At 56.5% G+C, this 23,132-nt stretch overlaps 2 protein-coding genes across 3 annotated transcripts in view; one reads left to right on the forward strand and one right to left on the reverse strand.

Moving 5' to 3' along the window:
- The window catches only part of CDH23 (cadherin related 23), a 177,109-nt gene that overhangs the window by 15,381 nt on the left and 138,596 nt on the right, over nucleotides 1-23,132 (reverse strand). The window contains exons 29-39 of the mRNA XM_088059568.1: nucleotides 22,506-22,654; nucleotides 21,371-21,506; nucleotides 20,810-21,198; nucleotides 20,616-20,717; nucleotides 20,080-20,082; nucleotides 18,905-19,054; nucleotides 18,079-18,207; nucleotides 17,812-17,940; nucleotides 16,604-16,831; nucleotides 1,538-1,759; nucleotides 1,336-1,455 (exon numbers count right to left, since the gene is read on the reverse strand). Coding sequence (XP_087915694.1) covers nucleotides 1,336-1,455; nucleotides 1,538-1,759; nucleotides 16,604-16,831; nucleotides 17,812-17,940; nucleotides 18,079-18,207; nucleotides 18,905-19,054; nucleotides 20,080-20,082; nucleotides 20,616-20,717; nucleotides 20,810-21,198; nucleotides 21,371-21,506; nucleotides 22,506-22,654 — 1,757 coding nt within the window. The remainder of the gene's footprint in view (nucleotides 1-1,335; nucleotides 1,456-1,537; nucleotides 1,760-16,603; nucleotides 16,832-17,811; nucleotides 17,941-18,078; nucleotides 18,208-18,904; nucleotides 19,055-20,079; nucleotides 20,083-20,615; nucleotides 20,718-20,809; nucleotides 21,199-21,370; nucleotides 21,507-22,505; nucleotides 22,655-23,132) is intronic.
- On the forward strand, nucleotides 3,342-13,601 carry VSIR (V-set immunoregulatory receptor). 2 transcript variants are annotated; one of them, XM_088059842.1, is made up of 7 exons: nucleotides 3,342-3,519; nucleotides 8,067-8,525; nucleotides 9,221-9,268; nucleotides 10,507-10,614; nucleotides 11,989-12,016; nucleotides 12,458-12,642; nucleotides 12,883-13,601. In XM_088059842.1, the coding sequence occupies exons 1-7, from the start codon at nucleotides 3,456-3,458 to the stop codon at nucleotides 12,918-12,920; spliced, it is 930 nt and encodes a 309-aa protein (XP_087915968.1). In that variant the 5' UTR covers nucleotides 3,342-3,455; the 3' UTR covers nucleotides 12,921-13,601. The 2 variants fall into 2 exon arrangements, with proteins under 2 accessions (XP_087915968.1, XP_014114746.2); XM_014259271.2 differs by having other exon boundaries at nucleotides 3,344-3,519; nucleotides 12,455-12,642.

Below are 23,132 nucleotides of genomic sequence, written 5' to 3' on the forward strand. Positions count from 1 at the left end.
GGAAATGAGGAGTTTTCTGACCTCCTGGGTTGAAGAATAGTGAAATCCACCAGATGGACATTCGTTGCTGGTTAAATCTAATCTTTACAGAGAGTACATCCAAGTTTCTGCTCCGTTTCCTAGCAGTGGAGGAAACAAACACTGGCACGCCTTATCGGGGTGATGGACTTCCCATCACCGGGGATCTCAAATAGTCCCCAAACCTCCTCCTAAAAGCTGTGTTTTCATATTTGCTGGCACAAACTCCTTGAGCAGCAGAGGGAGGGTGTTTCCTATCTTTCCTGGCTTCAGTGCATTTTGCTGAAGGGGTTTCCAAGTTCATGTCTGTGCTTGAGCCAAGTGCAGGGGAAGTTCTGCCTTTGCCTGCAGCACATGGCAGCCGCTGCCTTTGCTGCCTGCAGTTAAACCCCGGCTCTGTCCTGGGCCAGGGAGTCATCCCCAGCAGTATCAGATGCACAAATCTGAAGGCTTTCCCTTTGTCCAAGCATGGAGCCCCACTGCCAGGTTTGTGGGGACAGATTTTATCCACAGAAATTTCCCACACTTGTATCTCCCCTTCAGTTTTTCTTTTTTTCCCCCCCTTCACACACACACACACACACACAAGAACTTATCTCCTTTTGCGGGATTACAAAACCTGTGGCTCGATATCAGGGTGAGGTACAGTGGTCCAGGGCAATCAAGACAGAAGATTTAACCCATCCCTGCCACCTGCAGACCACCAAATCAATTTGGGTATACTGTATAATTGGTCGGATTTTGGTTTTGGTCACAAAAATAATCCATGTACTCATTTCCTGCAAAATATTTGCTTTGGAGCTGCTCGCCTGCCCTCTCCAGTTTTTGAGCAGTGCACTAACTTCAGGTCATCATGCCCCAGGGAAAACAGAAAGAGCTACAGAGAAAAGCAGCATAAAAATGACTAGAGCCTTTAAATAATCTCCTTACAAGGGAAAAGAGAATTTTAAAAGCACATAAATAACAAGAAAAGATAAAGATGAAACTGAAATTAACACTGTAGTAATGCTTTACTACTACTACTTCAAGCAGGAAGGACCAAGAGGACATCTCAAGAAAACATAATGCAACTTAAAAGGAGTTCCAGGAGTTTTCTCCATGTCCTTGCAGGACCAAATAACTGGGTTAACTAGCCCAGAATTGCCTCTTGTGCGTGACCCTGTTTTGAAACACCCTCGAGGGAGCAAGGTGACAGCAACTGGGAAAAGCAGCTGGTGGCCACTGGGAAGGAGATGTGAAACTGCTCACAAAGTGGGAACTCTTGACCCCAGGGAGGCCAGAGTGTCGCAACCCCCCTGCCCCCCGTCAGCTCCTTACTGTGGCGGTCGATGTCAGGCGGCGTGAGACGATGGGGCACTGGTCGGTGGCGGTGACGATCAGGGTGTAGCGCCCGTGGCTGATCTCGTAGTCCAGCTCCTTCACCGTGCGGATCTCCCCCTGCAAGGACAGGGGAGAGCAGCTGGGAGTGAAGGGAGCGGGACAGGGACACGCCTGGAATGGGGCCGGCATCCATACTGACCGTGGCGTTGTCAATGTGGAAGGTACCCAAGATGTTGCCTTCAGTGATGGCGTAGGCCACCGTGCCGTTGGGTCCCTCATCCTGATCCAGGGCCTGCACGGTGACCAGGGTGGCATTGAGTGTGGAGGGACCTTCATCGAGGGTCACCTCGTAGAGCTGCTGCCGGAAGGCGGGAGCGTTGTCGTTCTCGTCCAGGACGGTGACGTACACCGTGGTGGTGGCCTGTGGGACACGGGACATGGCGTTAAGCCCTGTTGGAGGCATTTCCTGGGCAGTCTCTTGGAGGTGTCTGGATCTGTCAAGGTCAAGGACCAGCATGGGCTCAGCACTGCCAAGAGACACAAACGAGAGTGCAGGGCTCCAAATGAAATGAGCCGTGGCTTCAGACGCACTTCCAGGTAACGGTTGGGTACAGAGATAAACGTGCTGAGATTAAATCACACCCTTGTTCCCAAGCAAAGCGTGTCTCTAGGGGATCCCTCCTCTTTTCACGGTTTACCATTGCTAGCAGAACCAGGGAGCAGCCCATGGCACTGGGAAAAGCAGACCTTGAACCCCTCTGTGCCTCCCCTTGCAGGAGGCGCATGTGAGTCCTTGCCTTGCCACTGGGGAATCGTTACTACAACAATAGTTATGGTATATATGGATGGAAAATACAATATACATGAATGGAAAATACCTGGAGACAATGCTGCCACGGCTCAGGGGAGGAACAAAACCGAGCATCTTGGACACCCAGACTGACCTTCCATGGTCCCACCACCTCCCTGCTGACCACAACATCAGTGCCCGTCACGCTTGGCTGGACTGGAGCCTCTTCCCGCTGTCCCTGGCCCTGCATGGTCACCTGATGTCCTGGCTGTCTTATGGGACTGTCACCCCACCTGGGGATGGGGAGGTGACAGTGGCACCCCACTCAGCACAAGGGCTCAGCACAGAGGTGGGGGCTTGGGGCAATAAACCTTTTCCTTGGGGTGTCTGGGCTTCACACCTGCACCTTCCCCCAGCAACAAATCTCTTCCAGCCAGCCAAGGGTTACGTTTTTGGCAGGAGCATCACAGCCGTGTTTGCTGTAAAAGCTACAATGCCACACGGTAATTCGGTACTTTTCTATTTCCCCCGCACACTCCCGATTCAGGGCAGGCAAGCAGAAAAGTTTCCTGCGGCTTGCAAAACCCCACGTGTCTCCGAGCTCCACTTTCCAGGGAAGGCTGACTGGAAACGAGGCAGCTCTCAGCTGCAGCTAGAGATTTTGTTGATGCCTTTGGAATTCGAAGAGAAGCTCCAGGAGGAATTACGTGTCAGACCACGGGGCTGCTTAGCTGTTTCAGGGCAGAGTGTAAATGGGCTGTAGGAGGGGGATGCTTTGCTCCCATTTTTTGTTTTTTGGGGGGGGGGGGGGGGGTTATGCTCCATTCCCTTTTCCAAGTCGGCATTGCTCGGAGTAACCCTTCCCTGTACCAGCCGCTCGTTCGCCCCAGGAGGCGTTCTGCCTCCTTAATCCTCACAAACAAGGGGAAAACAGTAATTGCGAGCGAAGTTACGACCCGGCCCAAGGAATCAGCACCCGCGGGCCCCTTGACCCGGCGAGCATCCCCCAAAAACGCACTCAGGGGGACCAGCTGGCTCTAGGTGAGGCCGTAAGGGAAGAAACCCAGAAGAGGCACCCACTGCCCGAAGAGGTGGGGTCCGAAGGCACTGCCACCCGCGGGTGCTCCCTGCAGCCTCTCACCTCCGGGGGGTGCTCGCTGTTCTCTGCAGCGCGAATCGCGATGAAATTTCCTGTGTGTGTGTGTGTGTGTGTGTGTGTGTGTGTGTGTCTGTGTGTCTGTGTGTGTGAGTCCGGCTGTCGCGGCGGGGCTGCTCAGAGGGTGCGGTGGCTCGGCAGAGGCCACCTCTCCGCGGTCCCCCCGCCACCATGGGGACAGCGTCCCCCCAAACCGGGCTGCTCCTGGCTGCGCTCTGCCTGCTGGCTTCCCACGGTAAGCTCCAGCTCGCTTTCCTCTCCTCCCTGCCCGGAGAAACTCTCCTCACTGGGGCACCCGCGCTCGCCTGCCCGGGGCTGAGCTCCGGCACAAGGAATCGGGTGTTTGGGGCGATGTTTGCGCTCCTCCCCAGTGATTTTGGGGTGTGCGTGTGGGGGGATCAAGCCGGTGTTTCACACGGTGCTGGTTGTGCTGGGGTAAAAAAGGGGCCGCAGGGGAACTGCCGTTCTAAAACTCTGAGAGTGTTTTTTTTTTCTCTTTCTTCCTTTGCTTTGATCTAACATGCGTGGGAGCAAAGCAGCCCCTGTCCCCGCCAGCCTCCCGCTGGCGGGACCCCGGGCTGGAAAAGCTGCTCCGTTCCCGCACGGCGCTTTTCCCTGGCACGGTGGGGGTCCCCGGCTGTGCCACGGTGAGAAGACCCCTTCCAGCAGCCCTGGCGGAGCGGAGAGAGGGGATTTGCGCGAGCAGCCCTCTCTGTGGATGCTGCGCTCCGCCGGGATGTGCCGGGCTGCTGCTCCGGGTGGGCAACCAGCCGTGGCCAGGGCCACGGGGAGCGGCTGCCGAGCTCCCCTTCCCCGGATGGAGCGCTCCCCAGCGCTGGGAGCTCGCTGGCTGCTTATCAGGGGGATGCTTTGGGAGGGGGCTGCTTCATGCCTGACTCCGCACCAGCCCTGGCATGCAGCGTTTTCCTTCGGGCGTCCGGGTCCAGGCAGTGGAGCAGGGGCGGTGGCATTAAAACCGCGGTTCCACTCTGGACAACGACTCAGAGAAGGAAGATGGGAAGGACCGTGATCCCTCCCTGCCCTGCGCAGGCGGAGGATGAACATCGGGCCTGGCTTCACTCTCTCTCCCGGGACAGAGTGACTGCCTCCACAACTTCTGCCAGCGCATCTCCAGGAAGAAGAAGATGCCCAAAGATGCCCCAAGAGGTCCCTTCCCTTCTCCTCTGGTACAGCAAGGCTTGAACCACGTTTTGCTTCTCATCCGAGTCTCGGCATCAGGGAGCAATTCCCAGCATCTCCACAGGGATTTGAAAGATTTCATTTATGCATCTGTGGTGCTGGGACTGAGCTTCAGGCCTTCTGCAACGCAACAAGCTTGGATGCTGATGTTGAATGTGAGGCTGCTGCCAGAGGAACTGAGCTTTGCGCAACCCCACGCCTGCTGAAACTTTCTGAACCCCCGGCTAATTTTAGCAGGGACTGATGGAGAAGCAGCCCTTGGAGACATCCAGCTTGGGGATGCTGGCAGCAAGGTGGATGTGGAAGTGACAGCAAGGTGGAAGTGGCTCCTCTTCACCTAAAGGATGGCAGCTGAGCTGGGCTTTCCAAAATCTCATCCCAAAAGTGCTGTCGCTGATCCAGGGCTGTGCTGGGAGAGGAGCAAGGCAGGACCTCCCGAGGCTGCTCCCTCTGCTGCCTGGATGATGGGTACCCCCACTGCTGGAAAAGCCATTTGGCCCCTGGGGTGCAGGAGATGAGGGCTGTTAACACGTCTCAGGCATCTTCAGCAAGTTTTTCCTCTCCTCTTTCTCTCGTGCTCGAGGTGCTTCTGCAGAGCCACGGATGCCCCTGCACATCTCACCTGGCTGATAACTCTGGGGCATAATCACAGCTCAGTGACGATGGGGCTTGGGGCACTTTGATGTGAAGAGGAGGAAAGCAGAGCTCCTTGCTCCACCTCTGTCTGCAGCAGCCCCTCCCCTGCAGCAGGTGAGCCCCTCCAAAGGCTCCATCCCCCCAATCCCTGCAGATTTCCTCGGAGTGGAAAGAAGCGGCCTGATGTGGAAATCACTTCTGGCAAGCACAGGAGTGCAGAGCAAACACCTGCTTGCCAGGGCTGGGGACCAAACACAGGAGAAGCAGCCAGGAGAGGCTCTTGGTCACTGACCCAGAATCTGGTGTGAGATCCTGATTTATTTAAGCTGCTGGTCGGCCAAGCAGCACAGGTCAGGTTTCTGCACTTTTTTGTGTTTCTGTTTTGTCTGAAAGCAGAGCTCCCAGGTGTCAAGAGAGTGATGCCAGCACTGGGATGTACCAACACTGCACTGGGCTCTGCACCGCACCGATGCAGCGCCACTGGTTGGAGATGAAGTTACTGAGGTGCCAAAGAGGAAAAGGGGCACTTCTGGCACCTGCTTGAGGCCTCCTCTGCCTTTACCAGATGGTGACAAGACAACAGCTCTCAGCTCAGCCCTCAACTGGTCCAACCAGCTGGAGATGCACAGAGATGGGCATCTGGCTTTATTTTGGCACTTGCCAGCAGCTCTGACTTCAAAGGGAACGGTTTGACTGGGGTGTGGAGAGAGCCAAGCCTGGGCTCTGGGCACGGAGCAAGCCCAGGAGATTAAAGATCCATGGGCTTTACTATAAAGACACTACCAGAAGATGTTTTCTCTGGGCTCCCTCTGGCATCCAGGACGCGTTTGAAGCCTGGGTACATCTTGGGGAGGGAGCACCAAGGGCCCTGGCACCGCTCTGGGCTGTACCGTGCCCTGCCAGCTGCTTTCTCCTCCGCTCCGTGGCTTTCGAGAGCCTTCCCCCGCTGCGGAGAAGGAAGGGAAGCCTGTAATGCCGAAGGTTGCACACATGGTAACCTCTGCCCCTCCCCGAAAGCGTGGGCTGTGCTGACTTTCCATCCAGACGGTTCCCATCAAGCTCCGGAGGTGGAGGCTGGACGCTTCAGCAAGGCAGCGCTTCGCAGCCTGTGTGGGGATGAGCGGGACGGCCCTACTCCACTTGAGGGGGGAGTGTGGAAAACAAAAGGCTCCTGCAGATACTTTTGGAAGGTGTTGGAAGTGTGGCTTCCTCCAATAGAGCCCTGGCTTCCCTTCCTGTGGCTCCCAGGAGAGCCCCGATGTGAATGGGGCACTTCCCCTCTGTGGCAGGTATCGAGAAACGCATCTGAGGTGCCTTTTGTGCTCGGTGCTTTGGCAAGGAGGTGGGGGACCTGCTCTGCCAGAACCCATCCAGCCTGGCTGTGCATCCTGGCCCCAGCAGCACCCGAGGGTGAGGAGAAGTCAGGGCTTGCCAAGGAGACTGAACGAGGCAGCGCCGAGCTCAGGCCACAGGAACCTCTGGCCCGGAGCAGCTCCGAGCTGCTGCACCTGCTGTGGGGAGCAGGAAGCAATCAGCCAGAGTGGCCAGGCAAAGGTCACACCATCCCTGGCTCTGGGGACTGCTTGGCACTGTGGGCTCCAGAGCAGGGAGGGCCGATCTCCTTCCCACAGGCTCCGTCTCCCTGCAGAGCACCCTCGGGCAGGGCGCAGGGGCTTCGCGGCTGCTCTTGCAGCATCGCGTCAGAGATAACCACAGCGGGGGGAAGGCACGTTTTTGGTTTCGCTCTCTCCAGCAGAGCAGGTGACACAGTGACTCCACTGCCAGGACGCTCTGGGGGTGGCCCAGCAGTGTGGAGCCCCCGGGCTGGCTTGGTGCTTGGGCAGGCACATCACGCCCCGCCTGTGATTGACGCCCTCTCGACAGAGCAAGCGAGAAACCTCAAAGCGAAACATGGTGGAGATAATGGCACAACAGGATGTTACCAAAATAAAATAAAATAAAAAAAAAAACAAACCAAAAAGAAGCAACAAACCCATCTCGCCCTTATAACATCTTCTCTGCTGCAAAGCAGCCCCAGAAACCTCTTTTCCACTGTAATTCAAAGTAAATAAACCCGTAATCTGCTTTTTCTACAGCTTTCGAAGTGACGTAAGCACTTCTGCAAACGTGAAGGAGGGGCAGGGCCAGAGCAGCAAAACCTCTCCTGTCTTGGCACTTTTCCCTCCGCTCATGCACAGCTCCCCTTGCCCAGCAGTTCCCCCCACCCGTGTGCTGGGGATGCCACAGTGTGCCCCTTGCTCCCGCTTCTGCCACGTCTCCTGCCCAAGTTCCAGAATTCCTTTCCGAAAACTGTTGTCATTTTTCAGAAGCTCCTCGCTGCCAGCATCAGCCAGTTCCCCCATTTCCTCCCTGGGGGCTGAAAAACAAGGAGGGTGGGACCTGCTCCCCGCCTCATCTGGGGGAGGAGGGGGGCCACTGCTCCTCCTAGAACTTTTCTGTTTGTTTTTGCTCCTTTTTATTTTTTTTTCCCTTGCAGCTGGCCCAGCATGCTTGTGTTTCCTCCTTCACAAGCCATAACCCCTCTGCCTTGCTTCTCCTCTCGTCCTCCTTTGCCTCCCTGCCCCACACCTCTGCTGGCCCCAGAGAAGCTTCTGCCTCTCCGCCGCTGATGCTTAACCGTATTTCAAGCGTGTCTCTCCTGCAGAGCTGATTTCCAGGGTGAAGTTGTGCTCCCAGCCCGGCTACAAAATCCTGGAATGGTCTGGGTTAGAAGGGAATTAAAAACCATGTAGTTTCAACACTTCCTTCTACTTCAGGTTGTTCAGAGCACTCTCCAACCTGGCCTTGGACACTTCCAGGGATGGGGCAGCCACAGCTTCTCTGGGCAGCCCTGTGCCAGGTTGCTTTGCCAGCACTGGTGGTGGGTTTGCAGTTTGCAAGCTGAGGGTAAAGCCAGGCTCTGACTCGGTACCTTCTCCCTGGCAGGAGGGGCAGCAGCTTTCCTGATCACCGCCCCGTACTCGCTCTGCGTCTGTCCCGAGGGCCAGAACGTCACCCTGACCTGCCGGATCAGCGGCCCGCTGGCCGAGCGCCACGACCTGCTCTACAAAACCTGGTACTTCAGCAGCACCGGCGACCAGAGCTGCTCCGACAAGAGACACATCCGCAACGTCACCGACAGGGAGCTGCACCACGACCTCAGCAGGCACCACGAGCTGCCGGGCAATGGCTCCCAAAAATCACCCCTTGGGCGGCAGAGCGGCCACCACGGCGTGGAGTTTGTCCCTGACCACCACGGCGCCTTCCACATCGTGGTGATGAACCTGACGCTGCAGGACAGCGGGAATTACTGCTGCTACGCCGTGGAGGTCAGGAGGGAAGGCCACGGCAAGCCCCACACCATGCAGGTGGCTCACGGCTTCGTGGAGCTGCAGATCCAGCGAGGTGAGGGGGGAAAAGGAGCCCCTGGCAGCCCTGCATCCGTGCCAGGGCACAGTGCCAGGGAAGGGGAGGTGGGGGATGCAGCGCTGGGGATGGGGAGGCAGCGTGTGCTGATGCTGGAAGTGCAGGGCATGTTCCAGAAGTCAAGGAGCAGCAGATGCTGAAGGTTTGAATTAGGGCTAGAGAGCAACAGAACATTAAAAAAAAAAAAAAAAAGAAGGAAAAAAAAATTCTTAATAACTCGAGAGGCTGGAATGCAATAAAATCCATGGAACATAGTTTCACTGATCTTCTTCAACCTCCTTCTGGCAGAGAGAAAAACAAGCCTCAACTTAAAAGGGGCTGGCGGGTGGTGCAAGCCCCAGTGAGGGCTCACAGATAACCTTGGGACAGCAGCCCAGTGGGAGAGGCATGAGGGAGGGGAAAGGCATCTCCTGGCCTTGATTTGCAGCATTAGATAGCCTTTCCTTTAGACTGAAAAAAAAGAAGCTGCATGGTCAGGGATGGGCCCTGCTACCATGGTGAAAGGGGGTCTTGCAGCAGGGATCTGGGTGAACACTTCCCAGGATTAAACTCCTGCTTTGGGCTGCTCTGGGATGACATTCTCAACACCAGGGAGAAAAGGCAAGGACAGCCAGCAGGTTGGGGGGTTCTGTGGGACCTGAGTGAATCCTAAGCTTTTCTGTTCTCTTCTGCAGGCAAAGGAGGGCTTCAAAACTGCACATTTCACACTGCCACCGGCAAAGGTAAAGGTAAAAACCCCTCTTTCCAATGGGCTGCTCACCATCCTGGCCCATGTATTCCCTAGGGATCACTGCCAACGCACCAGTGCCCACATGCAGCCTCGCAGCAGGGTGGCATCCAGTGCTGCTCCAGCAGGGTGTGCATGACATGCACATCCCCAGGCTAAGGAGAGCCTTCTTTAGCCCATCAACTGGACATGATGGTCCTGAAGCCCATGGGGATCATTCACCCTGATGTTCTAAAGCACCTGAGCCCCCCTCCCCAAACAGGGATTTGGCTGCCACGCGCAGATGGGAAGGGACAGGAAGGTAAAGAGCTGCAGGAACCCCTTGCTACACCCCGAGCCTGGGTCACCTCTGCCTCGAGCAGGGGAAACCCAAACCTTGCTTGAGTGCTCAGACAATGTGGGGCTCCCCCAGAGCTGTGTCTAGACATGGAGATGCCCACACTTCACTGTGCAGCTGGTTTCTTGCTGGGTCCCTCTCTCTATCCCCCTTTGCTGGCTCCTAAATAGGCAGATTTGGCTAAAATTACTTTGCAGCACGCCCAGACAAGGGAAGCAGCTCCTGGTCCCCAGTGAGCTGTGCTTTCTTGTCCCTAACCTTCAGTCTCAAGTGCTGAGACACCCTGCCCTGTCAGGAAAAAAGAGAAAAACATCCCCTCCTAAAACACAGACCCATGGGGCAAGAAGCTGCCTCCTCAGATGGAGGTACAGGAGAGGAGCTGAACCTGCCCTTGATTTAAGGAGCCTCACCGTCAGCCATCCCACAGGGGCCTTGGTGGCCACAGATGTGCCAGCAGGCTGCCAGCCTTTCTGGGAGCCTCTGTGGGTGACATTCTCCAGGGGCACATTGATTACCAGAGGCTGTGGGTGACAAGCCCTTTGATGCCCGAGCACTTTGAGGTTGGCAGTGGGTTGGGAGTCAGCGCTCCGAAGTTGCTGGGAGCCTTTATCCAGGCTTCTCTCCTCATATCTAGAAGACCAAAACCCTTGGGATGTCCTGCAGCAGTGAAGGACTTTGGTGAGGGTTCTAACAGGATGCCTCAGAGCTTATCTCCGCAGCTGGCAACGCTTCCCAGTGTGAATACCGCGCGTGCATCAGCTCTGAGGCAACACGGGCTGGATGATCTTGATAAACTTGATGATGGACTTGACAAGAAATCCTGTAATTTTGGCTGGGGGAAGCCAAGGAAAGGGAAGGCGAGGGGGAGCGTTCACCTCTGCACTCTTCTGTTGCAGATATCACGGCCGCCGCGCTGGCCACGGGCGCCTGCATCGTGGGCATCCTCTGCCTGCCCCTCATCCTGCTCCTCATCTACAAGCAGAGACAAGCTGCCAGCAGCAGACGTATGTACCGGGACACCCAGCTCATCTCCCGGGCTGCAGCAGCCTGGCAAGGCTGGATGGGATGTGCCCCACGGGGATCGGCTGCTTCAGCTGCCCCAAGTCCCACGGGCCTGGTGGGAGGTGGAGGTCCCTGCCAGGTGCCTCCTGCAGAGCTGTCCTGGGAAGGGCCAGGCATGCCTGCAGGCTGCTGGTGAGGAGGGTGGGACAGGAGGGCACGGAGACTGTGAGGATGCTCCCTGCCGAGCCCTTTGCTCCACATCCACCGTGAAAGACATCTCGTTTTCTCATCCCTCCCTTCCACTGCACACCTGAAATAGAAGCTTTGCCTTCCAAGTGACTGCAAAGCATTATTTGCACTTTTTCTCACCCTCTTCTTTAAAAAAGACCCCTGACATGTCTATGGCCATAGGACTGCAGCAAGCCAGGTCTCCCCTCTGCTGCCCCCGGCCTGGAATCCCAGGCTGAGCTTGGCTCCAGAGATTTCGGTAATTAAGCTCCTGCCCGTGCTTGGCTCCCGGAGATTTCGGTAATTAAGCGGAAAGGGGCACCACCTCAGCTGGCAGAGCCATTTCATCAGCCCTTGGGCAAGCGGGGGCCCCGTGGTTTTCCTCTCCCAGCTCGGTGGGCGGCTCCGCGGCTCCGAGGAGACCTTTGGAGAAGTGGCTTTTGCAGCAGCAGCGGGCACGGTGCCAGCCACCAGAATGGGAACTGTGCTCTCCACACATCCCCCTCAGGCACCCACCTAGCAGTGGCTGGGCTGCAGCTCCCACCTCCATCACCTGGATGCTGCTTCACCCCAGAAGGCAGTCAAAATCCAGGGGGGTTTGCCCTGCCAGGGGTCACAGAGCAGGTTATTTCCACACAGCACTTTTCTTAGGCACAGTTTGGGCCAGAACTCGAGCATCTCAGCTCAGGCAGGCAGGCAGAGCCCAGTAAGGTGGGCTGTGGGATCTGCTGGGGCAAAGGGGGAGAGGGAATACCTAGCACGGTGCTGCCAAGTGCCAGTGCTCTGGTGTTTGCAGAGCCCCAGGACGGTGCCACAGCTGGGTGGTGGCATCTGGGCACGAGTGGGGCTGGACTGCAGCTGCACCTCACTTCACTCCATGCCTGCAGAGGTGCCTCTTCCCCTTCTTTGGAGCCTGTGGTCTCAGTCTGGGAGGAAGCTGGGCTGGGGAGTGGACGAGGTGGGAGAGGGCAGGGATGCAGGGAAGGAGGTTTGGGAGCAAAGCAGAGGCCTGAAGAAGACGGTGAGGGAGGGAGCAGTGCAAAGGGAGAGGAGGAATTGGAGGTGGATGAGGCACCAGAACACAGCACTGTCAGTGGGTCTGGGCCTTGTGCTGCCAGCACTCACCCCAAACATTTTGTCTTTGGCAGGTGCCCACGAGCTTGTCAGGATGGATAGGTAAGGAAAGCCACGTGCTCCCAGCTCCTCACACGCCCTTGCAGCCTGCATCCCACACCCTGCAAAGGTCTTGTCCTTTCCTCTTTCCCCTTGAAGCCAGCACATATCCCAGCAGAGTGTCACCCACGCCCTGAGTCCTTTCCCTTTCTGGGAAATCACTGTTTCTCTTCCCTCTCTCCATGTGGGAAGTGCCTCCTTCCGTTTTTCAGGGGCTTGTGTCTCCCTGCACTCAGAGTTTAGCCTGGGACCACTTTGGCTAAACTTTCCCTGTGCACTGGGCTCCCCTTTGGCTCTCAGCTGAGGTGGTGCCACCTTCTCAGGAGCTGCTCCCTGAACCTTCTCCCTGCCCTGCTTCCCTGTTCCCAATGCTCAGCCAAACCCCTGGGGATGAAAAAGGGCTCCAGAAATAAAAAACCCAGCTCCTCTCTTGTGCCGCAGCAGCGCCCAGGGCATTGAAAACCCCGTGTTCGAGGCGGTGCCGTCGGCCAGCGCGGAGCCACGGCCCCGGCCCCAGCTCTCCTACGTGGCCAGCAGGCTGCCCTCAGAGTCCGGCCGGCATCTGCTCTCGGAGCCCAACACACCCCTGTCCCCCCCTGGGCCTGGGGACTGCTTCTTCCCGACCCTGGGTGAGTGCTGAGCCCCTCTGGGGACACCGGGAGAGGTGGGGTGAACAGGGGAAAGCTGGGGGGGTGTTAAATATCAGCAGCAAACCTGGTGTGGTGTGGGACATCAAATCCCACGACTTAAAAGATGGCAAGGACCTAAACCCTCTGTTTTCCATGCAAAAACAGAGTTCAGCCACTTCCTGGAATAATATCCCTTCAGCTGCAAGCTGGATTAATATTCCCTGGTCTGCCCTTTTCCAGATCCTGTTCCCGACTCACCAAATTCCTTGAAAGCCTAAAGACCCCAGAGGAAACCACATCCTGAAGACCACGCCAGGCTCACCAGGACAACAGCCCCGGGAGGGTGGCAGGGCCAGGGCCAGCAATGCCGTAAGAAATGAAGCTGTGTGCAGGATCCCTGCCCTTGTCTCCCATCCTGCCACTGCTCTGGGACTGGAAGTGAACCTCTCTTGCTCCGATTTCGATCTTTAACTACCTGTTTCCATGGAGAAGTGCGTGGCTCTGTGCCGCTCACATTTTACAGACTAGCTGGAAATTGAGGATGTGGGGATGGAAGGATGTCCTGCACCTGCAGGCTTCCCTGAGGATTAACTTATTGCCAGGGTCTAAGCTCTGCAACATCAACACGCCTCTGGATCCTTGACTGAACATCCTCTCTGGGAGTGGATGGTAAAATACTTTATTCAGCATGGAACAAAACAGGATCACCAGCCAACCTTGTACTACCTTTTTCTTTGCAAAACAGGAAGGGGAGAGGCGCCCTGCTGCCACCAGAGCCCTCTTTCCTTACCAGCCTTTTGAAATGGCCGTGGACTTGTGATGCTGCTGCCTTTTCAGCAGGACACATGTTGGGAGGAGCCTTATTTCTGCTGCAGTTTTATCCTTGGCTTGGGATCAGGGCAATTTATCTTTCTGTTTGTTTCATTATCAGTGCTGATTAAAAGGGAAAAAAGGATGTTTATGGTTTTCATTTGGGTTTTTTTTGTTTTGTTTTGTTTTTTAAATGCTTGTCAATTAGGAAGTTCATCTGGAGGGTGTTGGAGGATGTTCCTGTGAGGTGGCCCAGAGCCCCCGTGGAGAGGCGGAGACATGGGGGGACAGAGTGGGAAATGCTAGGGATGGCTTCCCCCTGCCCTCCTGGGGCCACTGTGAGAGGACTCTAATGCCCTGAGTGGTGCTCCTGCAGCATCTGGACCCAGCCTCTGGCATTGCTTATCCAAAAGAAACTACGGCTCCTGCGTGACTCAGCCCCAGTGATGATATCAGACCTTGTGGCAGATGCTGTTACTCAGAGTGTGTTCGGTTGTTGTTGTTGTTTTTTTTTACTCTTGTTTCTCTTTCTGTTGTAGGGTGGGTAAAAAAATGGGCCACGAGACAAACATAAACATTAGTCATAGCAAAACAGAGTCAGACCTGAGCAACCAGGCAGTGTGGCCAGGCGGAGCATCCCTGGCAGCACGTGAATTTCCACACTACATGGCTGGGGGGAGCAGCATTTGCCTCTGGAATGGGCTGGGGACACCCCAGGCTACTTCAGGATTTGATTAATCCAGCGTTGGCTTCAGCAGGAGCACCCTCGAGGTGGTTCAGGGGTGAAGGAGAAGCCAGCCTCGCCCCGTGTGCCACGGATGGAACTTCCTGAGAACAGGACTCGTGCTTTATTGTCACCCACGGCTCAGCCCCTTCCCGGCTTTGCTGGGGAATCCAGCACCTGGTGCCTCCAGCACTTCCTTCTCCCTGTCCCAGCAGCTCCAGCTGGAAAGGCACGCCAGGGTTTTGCCTGCCTGCAGGTCTTAACGGCTTTGAAACCCTCTCCAAGCCGCCCTATTCCCTAACGAAGGCACTGCTGGATGACAGAACGAAGCTTTGTTGGAAACAGGTTTTGCTCTGTGCAGCAGGAACCCCATTTTTTGGGATACCCGGTGCTGCAGGCAGAGCTAAGCTCTCTGCTAGAGGCTCTGGTATGGCATGTTGGGACACTGAGTGGCGTCGGTTTTCCCTCCAGAAGGAAAACTAAAGACTTCTAGGAGAGAGAACAAATGGCTTCCCAAGCTTCCACACGTTCTGGAGCGAGAGACCTGGCACAGGGGTGCTGGGCCCCCACCTTGGTCCCCATTGCCATGGAGAAGATGACACATGCTCCTGGTGAAGGTGACCCACCCCAAGATCAACAGTGAGGATCCACCCTGCCTTGCTCCTGCAATTCCCACACACCTTCCAGTTGCAGCTCACCAGCTTGTGAAGCTTTTTTTCCCCCTGCAATGCTTTTTTTACAAAAATATTTTTCTTTTATCAGCAGCATTTTATCCTTCTGTTCCCACATTTCCAGCTCCCAAGAGATTCCTCTTGGCCAGTCTTCCCTGCTCCCGTGCTGCCCTGGGTATCCCAGAACGCCACTCCCAAGTGAGGACTTCCCAGTCCTCTCTCAGCTCTGTCTCCTCTGCCTCTCCCACGCAGAGAAGGCCAAACCTCAAAACCCATGGATAGATGTACAAATTGCGAACAATCCTCCCCTTTTGTGCATTGTTGCATCAGCCTGGAGCTCCTTGTGAAAGAGGAGTTCCTGGCAGGCAGCAGGCCCCTGACAGACATCATTTCCCCACCCAGGCATGAGGCCAGCGGGCACCCAGCAACACGCCAGACAGCCTTTCACAAGACCTGGGTGTCCTCAAGCTCTGCAAAGGGCCAAAACTCTTCTCTCCACTCAGGAATTGGGTCACTGGGCACTTTGTGCCCCTGGGATTTGGGTTGTGGCTGCTGGCAGAACGTGTGCTGGTGACATGGTGGGCACACAGCAGAGCCTCTGGGGACAGGCAGGGCTGCTGGGCCAGCGGGAAACGATAGGCTGTGCCGCTTGTCCTCGCTGGCACCGGGAAGGGAAGAGGCCTCTGCCATGGCAACGGGATTTGCCAGCTCAGCACATGGCATTCCTCAGCACGCCAGCGTCAGCGATGCTCCCACAGTGACGGGGACAAGGAGGAGCTGGTGGCATCGTGTGCTGCCTTCTCTCGTTTTGGGGGAAGAGGCTAACCTAGGTTTAAGCCTCAGTGACAACACAACTAATGCAAAAGGTGGTGATGCAGAAGCTGGAGCGTGAACCAGCCGGGAGGGAGGAGCTGAGAGTGCAAAGCCCGAAGTGAGAATCACAGCCACAGTTTGCACTGCTGGCTGTGACCTGTTTCATCAAAATGTAGAGCAGGGCTTTGCAGGCAGAGCTCTGTTGGCGGAGCAGAGAGATGGTGAGAGATAGCAGGTGGAGCTGGGGGACAGGAAGCGTGGCAGTGTCACGCGAGGTGAGCCCATCTCACCGCCTGTGCACGCGGGTGCTCGCTCACCGCTCTGCAGAGACGCGGGGTGAGAAGGGACTCAGAGCTGGAAAATGCCCCACGTGGTATTTGCTCTTTTGACTCTCCCACGCCAGAGTCACCCTCAGAGGGACAAACAACGAACCAAGTGGCCAGAGAGTCACTTCCCCAGACCGTGGCGTCTCGTATCAGCCCCCTTTCGCTTTGAAGCCATGGCCCCTTGTCCTGACACTCCAGGCCCTTGCCCAAATCACCAGAGCTCTTCTCATTGACAAGGACCACAGTGGACATCAGTGGTGAGCAGAACTGCAGTGGAGCTGCTGCTCCAGCCGCTCCCAGTGCTGAGATGGGTGGGCAACATCTGGAGCCCTCCCAGACCCCTGAGAGCCTGCTGTGGCAGCAGCAGCCAGCACACTTCCCTTAGGGATGCTCATACTTTTTGGCATTTGGAGATGGGAGATAAAGCCTGCTGAACGACTGTGAGGGAGGGCCCTGCAGGACCAGGCATCGAAGGAGGCTCTGAACCAAATCTGTGCACAGCAGGTCTGGACCCCGAGTCACACCCTGTTCCTTTTCCTCCCCTCTCATGCTGGCTCAATGCCCACAGCGCTGCCCAGCCCCGTCCTGCCCCCGAAGGGCCCACTTTGGTGGCTCACCGACAGGGAGGGGTTGCCCTCGTCCTCCACGGTGACCACGAGGCTGTAGAAGCTCTGGCGCTCGCGGTCCGGCGGGGAGGGCCGGGTGGCGATCTCGCCGGTGACACGGTCCATGCGGAAGGTCAGGTCCTCGTTCCCTCGGGTGATGTAGTAGGAGAGGACGCTGTTGAGGCCGATGTCGCGGTCGGTGGCGCGCACCTGGGCCACCGCCGTGCCGCCGCCGACGTTCTGCGGGGCGAGCAGCAGAGGTACGCGGCGTAAATCCCACGAGCCTCATCACATATAAAATACCTAATTAACAATGGAATTCTAATATGGAGAGGCCACTGACGCGCTTGAGGCTCCAAACTCGCTGCCCCAGCACCCAGCAGCTCAGCAGAAAGCTGCACATTATGTCTTATCTAGTCTGGCACAGCCTGGAAGAGCATAAAACCCACAGGGTGTGCGAAGGTGAAGGATGTGTAATGGACCCAGAGCTTGGCTAATTATTTTTGGATAGTCCCATTATGGGGAAAATCAAAACAGAAATTCTGTTCTTCAACCTGCTCTGAACATGTATTAAATAGATAAGAAAACCTTAACAGGGCAATATCCTTAATGCTAAGCTATAAATCACGAGCAGCAGTTCCTCACGGCTAAGTGGCACTGGCTATTACTCATATTTCATTTTTCATCACCAAATTGAGAATCCCCCCCTGCCTCAGTCCAGGAATTAAACTGTCAGGAAATAAGTTGTCTTTTCTCATGCCTGATTGTGTTTTATTGCTTAATTATCTAGCCCTTGCTGAGCTGCTTCCTGAAAGCCATTCTTATTCCGCACAGCACAGTCTCTTGTGTCACTTTGGTGGCATTTCCATGGGTGTGTAGCCACTTCTCCTTCCGGCTGGTCCCTGCAGCCTCACGGGCTTGAGTTGCTTTTTCCCAGCCCAAAACTAGGAGTACATCACCAGTCAGGGCTTTCAAGGGGTCACCAACCCTTGCATCACCCAAGGTGAGGATGGCAAGGGGCCGCCGATCCTTAAATGACCCAAGGGTGAGGTTTGCAAGGGGACGCCGACCATCAAATGACCAGAGATGAGGTTTGCACGGGGTCAGCTAACGCTCAAACGACCCAAGGTGATGCTTGCAAGGGACAATCCGCTGTCCCCACTTGCCTTGGCGTCAGGCCTGTCCCTGGGAGGATGGAAGGAGAGGAGCTGGGTGCTCACCTCGCTGACGCTCACGTTGTAGCCGAAGGGGCTGTCGATGACAGGGGGGTTGTCATTGACATCCAGGATATTCACTCGTAGAATGTGCTCCTTCCTCCGGGGAGGAACGCCGCCATCCGATGCTTGGATCTGCGGTGGGGGGGTGGGGTGGGGTGTGGATTTTCAAGGGGGAAAAAAGCTCTGTCTTGAAGCTGACAGCTCCAAGCAAACAGCCTCAGTGCTCAAACCAGAAGCCCAGGGGGCTAGTGGGGGTGGTTTGGTGCTGACCCGTAAGGTGTAGTGGTCCAGCAGCTCCCGGTCCAGCGGCCGCGCCACAAACACCTCGCCGTAGGTGTTGTTGGTGGTACGGATCTCAAAAGCCCGGCCGATGTTCCCCGACGTCAGCGAGAAAGTCACCTGGAAACATCGCAGGGAATAAAAACCAGGGCAGGCAGAGTGATGCTGAGGAGGAGGAAGAGAAAGGAGACCCTACAAAAATAAATCCAGCATCCCCCCCTAAGATGTCTCAGCTTTGGAAAAAGTCCGATGCAGAGGGATCCGCAGGTGTGCTGGCTTGTTGCAGCCACCCCAAAGCAAACAGGGCCAACCCCCTGGCAGCTCCCATGCTGCCAGCAATTTTTGTTATTAAGGGTGATGGGACCTCATTAATGCTCGTTTGCAGGGTAATGAAAATAACAAATGTCAGAGAGCTTCCTGCTCAGCCCGCCAAGGACTTTGCTGCTGGCCTGCATGGCGGGAGAGGCCACAGCTGGTTTTCAGATTGCAGGGCTCCTTTTGACACTTGTCCCACAGAGCTCTTTGCCCCAGATAGCCCAAGGACGATGCTTTCCCCCTCCTGGCACTCACTTCATAACCCCCCCAAAACCACTGGCATTAACAACCAGAGTTTGCTCTCACAGGGAGCAGGGATGCACAGGGAAGGGGTTGGGAGGACGCTGGCAGGGGGATTTCTGTGTCAGTGAAACATGACACACAGCCTCAAAGAAGTTGGAAGGGACAAGGATCATTGAGTCCATCTCCTGGCCCTGCACAAGAAAAGCCCAGGAATCACACCACGTGCCTGAGAGCATCATCCAAATGTCTCCCTCCCTACCTGGCCGTTCCTGCCTGCATCTGGATCTCGGGCCAGGACCAGGGCCACCCTCTTGCCCACGGCGATGTCCTCAGCCACGCTGACAGACGAGTCAGAGGTGATGTCGAACTGGGGGCTGTTGTCGTTCTCGTCCAGGACCGTGATGGTCACCTGTGAGGGGGACACAGGGCTCAGGGCATGGGGCAGACCCCTGCCCACCCAGCATCGACAGCCACCCTGGCACCCCGGCACGCCACCAACACACCACACCCCTCTGAGGTGCCAACAGCGTGCCATCCATCCACCCGTGGGAATCAGGCAGCTGCTTGAGCCCAGGAGCTGAAGTTACATCCCTGCCTGCAAAGGAGGAGGACGAGGAGGGATGCTTGGAGGCTGCAAAAACAGTGCAAGGCTGCTGCATCTCCCAAGCAGTGTGTGTTTTTTGTGGAGCATCTTCTGATTTCTATCCTCCAAGTAGTCGGGCACGGGGCAGCTCGGGCTGCTGCAGGGTGACCCTTTCCTGCTAAACTTTTCCCTAGCAGTGATTTCATCCATGCTCACAGCAGCAGGATTTGCTTTAACGGGCACAAAGAAGGCAGAGCTGAGTGTGTTCAACTCAACCAGGGCAAGCTGGGTGTGGAGGAGGAGACCTGAGCTCCCTCCGGGAAAAAGGCACATGAGCACGAGATGCTCGAAGGGGACCCGGCTACCTTGGCCACAATTAGGCAGAGGAAATGCTCTCATCGAGTTTGCAATCAAAGTGCTGCAGGGCAACACAGAAATGAGAGAGGAAGAGCCTTTCTGTTCCCGGGGATATATTTACGGGTGCCCCAAGCTCCCAGGTGCGGCTAGGCTGAATGCGACAACATCCCGGGAGGAAGCTGGGGAGCGAGTTGTGCGCCCTGGGGTGATTCAGTTATTGTTGCTGCTGAATTCAAAACACAGAGCCAAGAGCAGGGAGAGCTCATTCAGCCTCTGCGGCAGATCCGGCAGCTGCTGTCCCAAGTGCCGGAGCAGGGAGCTGGGATTCTGCTTGCCAGCAGCAGGGCGGCTCCCAGGGCTGCCCCACGTCCTGGGGGTGGCACAGAGGCTGGTGCTGGTGGGACAGCGCTGCAGACCTCCACCCCAGTCCTTCCCTGCAGCTCCATGTGGATCTTGGGAGGGATTCTGGTCCTCAGCACGATGGACACGCTTACCTTCTGTTGGAGGAAAGCAGAGGGAGAAACAGAGGACACAAACAATGAGGAGTTAGTGAGGGATGAGGAAGTGTGGGTTAACCCTGCATCCTACCACAGCAGTGCCAGGGGTCATGGGTATCCCTCTACAGCAATTTGGCAGCTCCACCTTTGGGGCATCCCTGTGTTTTTTTCTAGCTAAGGTTGGCGTATCTGCCCCTCGTCCTGGGAGAGGTTCAGACAAGAGCACGGTGTGGAGAGCAGAGCCATTGCACTCGTGGGCTGGGCCTGCACTCAGCAGAGAAATGCAAATCACCCCCCGCCTGGCTGCCTGTGAAACTGCTAAATATAACCCTCTGAAACATAAACCACCGAGGAGCATTTCAAGGCCCCTAAATTCACCTCCTTCAAAACTGTTTTAGCAGGTTTTCCCCCAGATTAGGGTTTCCCAACCCTGGAAGCTGGAGCAGAAAGCTCAGCTAGGACAGGCTGAGCCTGAGGTGGGAGAGGGAGGTGACCTGAGGTTGACAGTGGGGAAGCTGGGAAAAGCTACTCACCACTGTGGAGTCAATCTTCGGTCCTCCATCATCAGCCACCACTGTCATAGTGTAGAAATCCCCTTTCTCTCGGTCCACCTGGCCTTTGACCGTGATCACACCCTGCCAAGCACGAGCAACAGCTGTGTGGGCCACCAAAACCAAAGCTCACAGTGCCCAAGCAAGCCAGGAGGGACCACGCTGCGTCTGCTTACCGTGACCCCATTGATTTTGAAGAGGGAGAGCGCTTGGGGGTTGGTGTTGGGGTCAAACTTGTAGGTGATCTGGTTGAGGTTGTCGATGGAGCGAGCCTGGACACGGAGCACCTCAGAGCCCAGGGGGATGTTCTCCATGATCACGGCCTCGTAGCTGCTGTTGGAGAACTGCACGGCCTCGTCCAGCTCGTTCAGCAGGCTGACGTACACGCTGCAGAAGCCCTGGTTGTTGGGGGGCGCCTGGTCCGTGGCAGAGACGTTCATCAGGTAGCTGGTTTTGGTCTCGTAGTCCAGGTACTCTATGGTCGTGATGAGGCCCGTGCTTTCGTCGATCTCGAACTTCCCTTCCGCGCCTGACACGATTTTGTAGCTCACCAGGCCCCCTTTCCCTGGGGAGGGAGCAGGAGCCGTGGCTGAACCAACCACCCCGGAGAGGCAGGCACCACTGATGCCTGCCCCCAGCAGAGCCCATCCCACGGGATTTCAGCCCAGCCAAGCCGCGATCCGGCTGATCTCACCGCTCTCCCCCACACTGGGTGTCCCTCACCCCGCCCTTCCCACCTGTGTCTCGGTCGGTGGCCCGGACCACTGCCACCGAGGTCCCTATTCCTGCTGTCTCCCGCAGCCCCAGGCGGTTGTACTGGCGCTGGGTGAACACCGGCACCTCGTCGTTGACGTCCTCCACGTACACGATCACCTGGGAAGCCCCGGAGAAACAGCGCGTGAGCTGGGAGAGCTTGGGAAACAAACCCTTTGTGGTGCTCACGGAGAAAGCCTTCCAGCGTGCTCAAAGCCAGGCTGGACAGGGCTTGGAGCAACCTGGGCGGGTGGAGGTGGCCCTGACAATGGCAGGGGGGTTGGAACTAGGGCAGATTTAAGGTCCCTTCCAACTCAAGCCATTCCATGATCCTGTGGCAATTTCTTCAAACACCGCGCGATGGACAGTGAACACAAGCGGTTTAACATCGCGGATCCAAGCAAGCCCTGCGGGTTGGAGTGAGTCAGTCTTTCCCTGCTGGGGGGGAGGTACACTGGCTACATTAATTCCCCCATCCTCTGGGATCCCCTGGCCAAACCCTTGGAGACCTCGCAACACAGAAACGCTGGCAACTCGGTGGGAAACTTATGCTCCAAGTTCAGTGCTGTTTCCCCAGGGAACACATTTCCTTCTGGTTTTCTGCCTGCTGCTGGTGCTGGGGGCACTTCACACCCAGCTAGAGCCCACCCCACCACTGGGTCTAAGAATAGACGCAACTGCAGGGCTGGGTTTGTGGGAACCGTGGGAAGTTGGAGTGCTGCAGCTGAAGACTGCCACCACTAGGTCCTGGATTATTTAAATAGTGCCTGGCCAGGACACACAGGTCTTCAACAGGCTGAGGCTCAGCTTTTCTTCCCAGCAGTGGAGCCTCGTCTCACCGAGTGAGTAGGACTCCCTCTGAGTGACTGCTGCACCACCCAGCAGCCTAATGGCACCAAAAGGTCACAGGAGAAAAAGAAAAATTAAACAAACCCACCCCCCCCCCCCCCCAGCAACAAGCCCTTCTCTACCCATGAGCAAGCCCCAGAGACTTTCCATCAGCATCTTCAGGCCAGGTCTTTCTGATTTCCTGTACAAGCGCTGGGAAGGGCCAAGCGCCCCAAGCGTTTTGCGCGAACGGCTCTGCCGTGCAGCCCGCGGTGGCTGCGAGGTCCTTACCCGCACAGAGCTCCTCATGGGCCCCTGCTCCGTGTTGTAGGCCTCCACCTCCAGCACGTGGGAGGAGTTCTGCTCCCTGTCCAGGTGCCGCACACCTCGCATCACCAGCCCCGTGCTGGGATTGATGCGGAAGTGGTTGTGCTCGTTTCCTGGTGAGGGGTGGGAAGAAACAAGAGGGATGTTGCCCACTGCCTCGACATCCATCCTGGTGACACACTGAGCCCTCCCTGGGGGGGCTTTATTGGAGGGAGATTACTCAGCAAAACTTCAGCCCCATCACCTCTGGCTGCACCAGACTCAGCTACATCAGTGTTTGGCCCTGAGTCAGGCCAGGAGGAGCTACAGAATCTCATCAGCTAAGAAAAATGTGGATGTGTTGGAGTGAGTCCAGAGGAGGCCACAAAGATGCTCCGAGGGCTGGAGTGACTCTGCTCTGGAGCCAGGCTGGGAGAGCTGGGGGCGTTCAGCCTGGAGGGGGAGACCTCAGAGCCCCTTCCAGCGCCAAAAGGGGCTCCAAGAGGGCTGGAGAGGGACCTGGGACAAGGGCCTGGAGTGACAAGGGAATGGCTTCAGACTGAAAGAGGGCAGGGATAAATGGAATACTGGAAGGAAATTGTTTCTGTGAGG

Source organism: Pseudopodoces humilis, chromosome 9 (genome assembly GCF_049639895.1).
Source record: "Pseudopodoces humilis isolate 2021_Gansu_Grassland_sample_001 chromosome 9, ASM4963989v1, whole genome shotgun sequence".
Taxonomy (NCBI): Eukaryota; Metazoa; Chordata; class Aves; order Passeriformes; family Paridae; genus Pseudopodoces; species Pseudopodoces humilis.